The 9675-nt window shown below is 36.7% G+C and overlaps 1 protein-coding gene across 2 annotated transcripts; it reads left to right on the top strand.

Annotated features, from left to right (window-relative positions):
• The first annotated feature begins 4043 nt into the window (after positions 1–4043).
• Positions 4044–9007, top strand: LOC110119240. Of its 2 annotated transcripts, XM_048405155.1 has the most exons (4): positions 4044–4448; positions 4548–4988; positions 5229–6006; positions 6143–9007. In XM_048405155.1, exons 1-3 carry the CDS (start codon positions 4156–4158, stop codon positions 5419–5421), a joined length of 927 nt encoding a protein of 308 aa, XP_048261112.1. In that variant the 5' UTR covers positions 4044–4155; the 3' UTR covers positions 5422–6006; positions 6143–9007. The 2 variants fall into 2 exon arrangements, with proteins under 2 accessions (XP_048261112.1, XP_048261111.1); XM_048405154.1 differs by having other exon boundaries at positions 4044–4988.
• Positions 9008–9675: the final 668 nt, after the last annotated feature.

Raw genomic sequence — 9675 nt, 5'->3', positions numbered from 1 at the left:
TGTCCGTTATATAGGAAAATTTATTAACACCGATAAGTTGTAACTCACAGCTTGGAGAATCTCACTAACAATGTTGCGCAAGGATAGCCAACAAACTTCGATTCCACTTTACCAAATTCAGACGGCGTTCCACAATTACTTTACTCCACATAGAATACCACTACAGCGCTTTTACCTTAAAATTCTCCGCAATAACCGTCTCACGAACTCATTTCCCATTTTCTGATTAAAAGCAAATAGGCTTACTTCCACTTTACCTTGCCTTCCTCCAACCAACTTTTATTCAAACAATCGCCAACTTCCTCCAACCTTGTCCTTCCTCGATACACCGCGTAATTGAACGATACAGCGTTAGGTATCGAGGCACGAAGGCGAAGAAAGTCATGTGTAAGGGTGTTTGAATGGGGTCGATACGTCGAAGCTCGGTCTTGTGGATGGTAAGAAGGTGGAGAGGCATGGCAAGTGGTCGATTATACGTTATTGCTCCGTGTGCTACGCTTCCGGGTGGCTGCATCTGCATAAACACGATGTCGTTGCCGAGGCTCGGTCAGAAATTCCAACTTGGTTATTTTGCTAGGGAGTGGCGTGAGCGTATCGATTTTCCGCGCTCACCTCCCGAACCACCGTAAACGGAAAACACCGCCGGTATCGTTCGCGAGTTACAGCTTATACATCGTCTCAGATTCGAACGCTACCTTGTTTTCACGTTGCGTTTCCACGTGTGATGCACGTGTGTTTGTACCGAAGTAGGTTACAGTTATTCGTTTCGCTATTCACAGCGTTATTCGAATCGAAGGTTTGATAAATTGGGGAAATTTATTAGGCAAATAGATTTGAAAAAGTTGGTTCATTTTCGTGGTGGAAGATTTGATTGGATTTCAAGCTGTATAATTACGTCTGTAGGAAATCTGTTAGGATATAAATTTTGTCTGCATATCACTGTGGTTTTACTTATTCGCAATTGTATATGTGATTGGGTTTAAGGTTTCGTGATCCGCGGGATTTATCAGTTTCAATGGATTTGAAGAAGTTGATTTATCGTTCGCGGTGGAAGATGCGATTGGATTGAAAGTTGTGTGATTACATCTATAGGGGATTTGTTAGGATAGAAATTTTGTCTTCGTACGATTGTGGTTTTGGTTATCCCGTTATTCGCAATTGAAAATGTTCTGATTGGATTCAAGGTTTCACGATTGCAGGAATTTATCAGCGAATAGGTTTGATTGACTGTGTTCGGGTGTGTTTGAAAAAGAAGAAGTTCATTCTACGTGGACGAATTTGGATCGATGGTTGTATAATTGTATAGGGGAATTTGTTAGGAAATAAACTTTGCATTTTTATGGATGTAATTTTTGGTTACTTGTGATTGAAGGCGTCGTGACTAGATCGGAGATCATATCATAAAATTATGCAGAGAAATTTATTGGGAGATTGATTTTGTTAGGTTGCAACCCGATATATCTCAATCTAAAAAACCTAATTTTATTCGCATAATTAAACTTTGAGCTTCAACCGAAAATCAAAATACCCTTTGCGTTTTAAATAATAATTAATGGATGCTGAAATATTTTTACAAGGTAATTCGATCAAGACACTGAAATCACTATCCAACGAAATCAGAGGCGAAAGTTGGAAATTCCGTTTGTTAGCTCTCTTATTTTCAAATGGATTTTCAGGCTCGACCGTGTTTGAAGCGCATTTAAATTGGTCAGACGTAACCAAACAGATTACGGGCCGTGCAAAAGCGTCGGATGGTTTGTCCGTACCGAGTTTTAAGGGAATTAGGTTTTTCGATGCGATCCCGACCGCGTCGATCTCCAAATTGATATTACAAATTACCAGAACAGTTAATTAAAACTATGCCGTAGTCCCGTCCCAATTAAGCTTCTGTCGATTCTTCCGGAGCAGTAACTCATAACTCTGTGAAATCGTATGAAACTCGTTTCAGTTATACAAATTGTTTGAATAGTTTGTTATTCCCGCGTGATTACCTCTAACATTTACAAAAGAAATGCTCCATTAACTTTAATTTTAATTAACAATGCTGTTATAAAAATAAAAGTTGGACGTTTCATTTTCTCTTCGCCTAATAGTCCAAGAATCGGTTTCATCAACCAGTTAGCTTTTTGAAAATACCTAACATGTGTCGCAAAAGATATATTCGTCAAACGCACAGTACATTACGTTTGTGGTAAGTAGTAATGAAACGACTGTTTTATTTCTTAATTTTATTGCTAACAGAGCTTGTTATAATACAAAATGTTGCCATTTCTTCATGAAGAGCGTGACATATTTTCACGAGTATACTCGTTAAAAACAAATGACTGGTTAAAAATATGAAAATAGTATGTGATCTATCGACACTATCGACTCCAAAGCGAAGATATTCAATCGATAAGTCAAAGCCGAACGATGAAAGAAACTCGGGCATCGTCTTGCTAGTTTTAATCGAATCGCCGGTCCCACAAAGTTGATACGTCTAGTTTTGCCGTTTTATTTGTTCTCGGTTAGTAATCCGCATCGTCGAGTCTCGACTTTTCAAGTGAAAACCTTTGGCAATCGCGTTCGGTACACAAGCGTGCCGAGAGTGGATGAGTTGGGAACTGTGCTCGTAACGAGGCGACGACGCGAGGTTGACTTGCAGGAACCTCTGAAATTGAAACTTGGACCTGTTCGAGTGCTGCAACGTTACAACTTACATCCTCGTCCGGGACTCTAATTTAAGAACTTTATATGGATTCCAATTTCCTCGCGCCGGAAACCGTCGGCGTGCGCGACACTTTCTTTGATCCTGGAATTCTTTGTTTACCCTGTCTATCCTGGCGACCTGTTTAAGGTGTCGCGTCTCGACGATCGATCTTTCTTCAGGCTAATCAAACGCGGTTTATCGGGTTGTTATTAAAGCGATGGTTGGATAAACCGAAACGTAGGATTTCCAAAGCTTGTGTTTTTTCCCTGAGTTCCGGCAACCTGTTTTTTAAATATACAAAATAAAACAGAAACGCAGAATTTTTACAGCTATTGTTTTTTCGTTGAATCGTTGTACACTAATATTGGCTTGGCAACTAAGTGATTGTGGATTTTGCCAACACCACCTATTGGATTTTGTCAATAGGCAATCACTTAGTTTACCCAATAATAGATTCTATTATTATAACATATTGTAGCTGAGCAAAATCTCCTTATTTCGTTCTGATACACATAGCAATTCTTTGGAATTTCCAAAAGGATTGCTGGACACACCTATCACAAACTTTGGATGCAAGAATTTATATTCCTCATCATGCATGGATAATACTCTAAAATAACACAAATTACAAAAAAATGAGAAAAAGATATGTTGATGATATGATGAAGATATGATAACGTGAGTTCGTGCTCGCCCTTCGCATGCAGATGCACTAGTTACAAAAAGCAGTAACTAGAAAATTGTCCCAGATGCTATCGATAGACCAGATCGATATTTTTTTAGATGCTCCTTTGTTTTTTTCCCTAGTCTACGCAAGCGCGTGCAATAAAGGTTTTTTTCGGCTCAGAACGGTGTGATTATTTATGCAATATTGTAATAACTATTGTGATCCTATCTCTGAATGTAAAAATAACAACAGGTTATGAGCTCAAGTTCAACAATTAGTTATTATTTTTGTTGAAAATATTATTAATAGTAATAATATTGAGGAGCACGGGAGATAACCTAAAAACAAACAAAAAAAAAGGGGGGTGCGTGATCGATGGTTCAGTGTTGAATATCGTAAGGGCGCTTTATCAAATATATAATAATTGCTTACGTGATAACACAGTTATCAAAAGAACATAAAAATGTCGAGTGGAGTGAGTTCAAGTATCGAAAAACTAAACAAAGAAAATTACGACACGTGGAAATTGCAAATGGAAGCAATACTCATCAAAGATGAATTGTGAGAATATGTAAACAGTTCAATAATCTGACCTGAAACAGCGAATGAAGCCTCTTTATGGGATAAAAAGGATGGTAAAGCTAGGGCCGATATTATTCTTACCATGAGTTCGAGTGAGCTATGTCATGTGAAGCATTGCAAAACTTCACATGAAGTATGGAATAAATTGAAGGAGGTTTACGAATCCAAGGGACCCGCAAGAAAGGCTACGCTCCTGAAGCAATTATTATTCACGAAAATGTCCGGTAGTGAAGATATGTCCGATCACTTAAATAATTTTTTCAGTCACGCGGATAAATTAAAAGAAATGGATATTGTAGTCGCTGATGATTTATTGTCAGTCCTATTATTACATGGCATCCCGAATACATACGAAAATTTTAAATGTGCGATCGAATTACGGGATCAATTACCTACCCCAGATGCGCTTAAGATAAAATTACTAGAAGAAGCTAATTCTCGTCATAATTCAAATGCTGTGTATGATCACCAGGAAGCTCTACAAGTGGAAGATCTAAATAAACACACGAGGTATGATAAAAATAGAAAATCTTCAGATAAAAATGGGTTTATTAAAACTAATCAAGTAAAACACATTGAATGTTTTTACTGCCACAAACGTCGATATAGGGCACATCAATGCTTGAAGAAGAAAAGGAATAATCATAAAGCTGAACTAGCACAGGTTCCTGGAATATCCAAAACTGAACAATGCTTACGTGCTTCCAATATTCATTATGAAGATAATCAGGATAGTATTATCACTGTTTATTATCATGTTTCATTGAATATAAACAGGGAACCACTAATGAAATGGTGCATTGACAGTGATGCTACATCACATATATGCTGTGACATAAGCCGTTTTGAAACCATACAGCCAATCAAAAATCAAAAATCAAAACGTGAAATCAACGAATGGCAAAAGCCAGCTGAAATCAAAGGTACCGCAGTATTATTTAACTGTATAAAAAACAAGCTGTGGAAATTTCAATTGGAAAACACATTGCATGTACCAGTATCAAAAGCAAATTTGATTTTGGTAACAAAAGTTGCACCGACTGAAAAAAGGTTCGTATTTACAAACCAAATGGCTACAATATTTGAAAAGAACGATGAAAAATATATTCAAGCAAATATTACAACTCACCTGAAATTGATTTGAACATCCATCAGTCTTTGATAAGATCATTAATGTATTTCTGCCATTAAGTTGTTTTAATAACAACCCAAAGAAGATTCATTGGTTATCTGCCAAATTGGCCTTATGTTATTGTTAATGGGAATGTCTAACATTGGTCCATGTTTCAGAAATATTAGTGAAGATCTAACAGGATATGTCAACTCCGACTGGAGAGGTGATATTAACGATAGGAAATCCAGAACTGGCTTTGTATTCAAACTATCGAATGGTGTTATATCTTGGGAATCCAGAAAGCAAGAAAGTGTGGCTACTTCCAACACTGAAGCCAAATACATGGCACTAACAGAATCCACTAGATGATTTCTAAGCAGGTTTGATGTGATGGCTGAAGAAAGAGCAACCAAAATATATTGCAAAATAAAGAGCAACCAGAGTGCAGCTAAATTGGTAAAAAATCCAGTGTTCCATGGTGAAAGGAAGCATATAGACATCCGCTATCATTATGTTCGTGAGATTTTTCAAAAGGGAATCATTGGAATTTTCTATATGCCCACAAATGAGATGCCAGCTGATTTACTAACAAAAAGCTTGGGCAAGCCAAGTCACAATGCTCACCTAGAAACCATTGGTTTGATGAGCATTCGAATTCCGTTGAGAGGAGATGTTGAAAATAACAACGTGAGTTCGTGCTCATCCTCCACATGCGGATGCGCTAGTTCCAAAAAGCAGTAACTAGAAGATTGTTCTAGATGCTATCGATAGACTCGATCGATATTTTTAGATGCTCCTTTGTTTTTTTTCCTAGTCTACGTAAGCGCGTACAATAAAGGTTTTTTTCGGCTCAGAACGGTGTGATAGATTTATCCGTGCAATATTCTAATAACTATTGTGATCCTATCTCTGAATGTAAAAATAACAACAGGAAGATCCAAATAAACACACGAGGTATGATAAAAATAGAAAAGGTTTTTTTCGGCTCAGAACGGTGTGATAGATTTATCCGTGCAATATTCTAATAACTATCGTGATCCTATCTCTGAATGTAAAAATAACAACGGGAAGATCCAAATAAACACACGAGGTATGATAAAAATAGAAAATCTTCAGATAAAAATGGGTTTATTAAAACTAATGAAGTAAAACACATTGAATGTTTTTACTGCCACAATCATGGATATAGGGCACATCAAAGCTTGAAGAAGAAAAGGGATAATCATAATGCTGAACTAGCACAGGTTACTGGAAGATCCAAAACTGAACAATGATTACGTGTTTCCAATATTCAGTATGAAGATAATCAGGATAGTATTATCACTGTTTATTATCATGTTTCATTGAATATAAACAGGGACCTACTAATGGAATGGTGCATTGGCAATGATGCTACATCACATATATGCTGTGACATAAGCCGTTTTGAATCCATACAGCCAATCAAAAATCAAAACGTGAAATCAACGAATGACAAGCCAGCTAAAATCAGCCAATGGCAAGCCAGCTGAAATCAAAGGTACTGCAGTATTATTTAAGTGTATAAAAAACAAGCTGTGGAAGTTTTGATTGGAAAACACATTGCATGTACCAGTATTAAAAGCAAATTTGATTTCGGTATCAAAAGTTGCAGTGAGTGGAAAAAGGTTCGTATTTACAAACCAAATGGCTACAATATTTGAAAAGAGCGATGAAAAATATATTCAAGCAAATATTACAACTCACCTGAAATTGATTTGAACATCCATCAGTCTCTGAAAGGATCATTAATGTATTTCTGCCATTAATTTGTTTTAATAACAACCCAAAGAAGATTCATTGGTTATCTGCCAAATTGGTCTTATGTTATTGTTAATGGGAATGTCTAACATTGGTCCATGATTCAGAAATATTAGTGAAGATCTAACAGGATATGTCAACTCCGACTGGAGAGGTGATATTGACGATAGGAAATCCAGAACTGGCTTTGTATTCAAACTATCGAATGGTGTTATATCTTGGGAATCCAGAAAGCAAGAAAGTGTGGCTACTTCCAACACTGAAGCCAAATACATGGCACTAACAGAATCCACTAGGTGATTTCTAAGCAGGTTTGATGTGATGGCTGAAGAAAGAGCAACCAAAATATATTGCAAAATAAAGAGCAACCAGAGTGCAGCTAAATTGGTAAAAAATCCAGTGTTCCATGGTGAAAGGAAGCATATAGACATCCGCTATCATTATGTTCGTGAGATTTTTCAAAAGGGAATCATTGGAATTTTCTATATGCCCACAAATGAGATGCCAGCTGATTTACTAACAAAAAGCTTGGGCAAGCCAAGTCACAATGCTCACCTAGAAACCATTGGTTTGATGAGCATTCGAATTCCGTTGAGAGGAGATGTTGAAAATAACAACGTGAGTTCGTGCTCATCCTCCACATGCGGATGCGCTAGTTCCAAAAAGCAGTAACTAGAAGATTGTTCTAGATGCTCTCGATAGACTCGATCGATATTTTTAGATGCTCCTTTGTTTTTTTTCCTAGTCTACGTAAGCGCGTACAATAAAGGTTTTTTTCGGCTCAGAACGGTGTGATAGATTTATCCGTGCAATATTCTAATAACTATTGTGATCCTATCTCTGAATGTAAAAATAACAACAGGAGATCCAAATAAACACACGAGGTATGATAAAAATAGAAAATCTTCAGATAAAAATGGGTTTATTAAAACTAATGAAGTAAAGCACATTGAATGTTTTTACTGCCACAATCATGGATATAGGGCACATCAATGCTTGAAGAAGAAAAGGGATAATCATAAAACTGAACTAGCACAGGTTACTGGAATGTCCAAAACTGCACAATGCTTACGTGTTTCCAATATTCAGTATGAAGATAATCAGGATAGTATTATCACTGTTTATTATCATGTTTCATTGAATATAAACAGGGAACCACTATTGGAATGGTGCATTGGCAGTGATGCTACATCACATATATGCTGTGACATAAGCCGTTTTGAATCCATACTGCCAATCAAAAATCAAAACGTGAAATCAACGAATGACAAGCCAGCTAAAATCAGCCAATGGCAAGCCAGCTGAAATCAAAGGCACTGCAGTATTATTTAACTGTATAAAAAACAAGCTGTGGAAGTTTTGATTGGAAACCACATTGCAGGTACCAGTATTCCAAGCAAATTTGATTTCGGTATCAAAAGTTGCAGTGACTGGAAAAAGGTTCGTATTTACATACGAAATGGCTACAATTTTTGAAAAGAGTGATGAAAAATAAATTCAAGCAAATATTATGACTCTCCTGAAATTGATTTAAACATCCATCAGTCTCTGATAAGATCATTAATGTATTTCCGCCATTAAGTTGTTTTAATAACAACCCAAAGAAGATTCATTGGTTATCTGCCAAATTGGTCTTATGTTATTGTTAATGGGAATGTCTAACATTGGTCCATGATTCAGTAATATTAGTGAAGATCTAACAGGATATGTCAACTCCGACTGGAGAGGTGATATTGACGATAGGAATTCCAGAACTGGCTTGGTATTCAAACTATCGAATGGTGTTATATCTTGGGAATCCAGAAAGCAAGAAAGTGTGGCTACTTCCAACACTGAAGCCAAATACATGGCAACTAACAGAATCCACTAGATGATTTCTAAGCAGGTTTGATGTGATGGCTGTAGAAAGAGCAACCAAAATATATTGCAAATTAAAGAGCAACCAGAGTGCAGCTAAATTGGTAAAAAATCCAGTGTTCCACGATCAAAGGAAGCATATAGACATCCGCTATCATTATGTTCGTGAGATTTTTCAAAAGGGAATCATTGGAATTTTCTATATGCCCACAAATGAGATGCCAGCTGATTTACTAACAAAAAGCTTGGGCAAGCCAAGTCACAATGCTCACCTAGAAACCATTGGTTTGATGAGCATTCGAATTCCGTTGAGAGGAGATCTTGAAAATAACAACGTGAGTTCGTGCTCATCTTACACATGCGGATGCGCTAGTTCCAAAAAGCAGTAACTAGAAGATTGTTCTAGATGCTATCGATAGACTCGATCGATATTTTTAGATGCTCCTTTGTTTTTTTTCCTAGTCTACGTAAGCGCGTACAATAAAGGTTTTTTTCGGCTCAGAACGGTGTGATAGATTTATCCGTGCAATATTCTAATAACTATTGTGATCCTATCTCTGAATGTAAAAATAACAACACGAAGATCCAAATAAACACACGAGGTATGATAAAAATAGAAAAGGTTTTGTTCGGCTCAGAACGGTGTGATAGATTTATCCGTGAAATATTCTAATAACTATTGTGATCCTATCTCTGAATGTAAAAATAACAACAGGAAGATCCAAATAAACACACGAGGTATGACAAAAATAGAAAATCTTCAGATAAAAATGGGTTTATTAAAACTAATGAAGTAAAACACATTGAATGTTTTTACTGCCACAATCATGGATATAGGGCACATCAAAGCTTGAAGAAGAAAAGGGATAATCATAAAGCTGAACTAGCACAGGTTACTGGAATATCCAAAACTGAACAATGCTTACGTGTTTCCAATATTCAGTATGAAGATAATCAGGATAGTATTATCACTGTTTATTATCATGT

Source organism: Bombus terrestris, chromosome 4 (assembly GCF_910591885.1).
Source record: "Bombus terrestris chromosome 4, iyBomTerr1.2, whole genome shotgun sequence".
NCBI classification, from domain to species: domain Eukaryota; kingdom Metazoa; phylum Arthropoda; class Insecta; order Hymenoptera; family Apidae; genus Bombus; species Bombus terrestris.
Note: the sequence above shows the minus strand (reverse complement) of the source record. Positions and strands in the feature narration are given on the sequence as shown.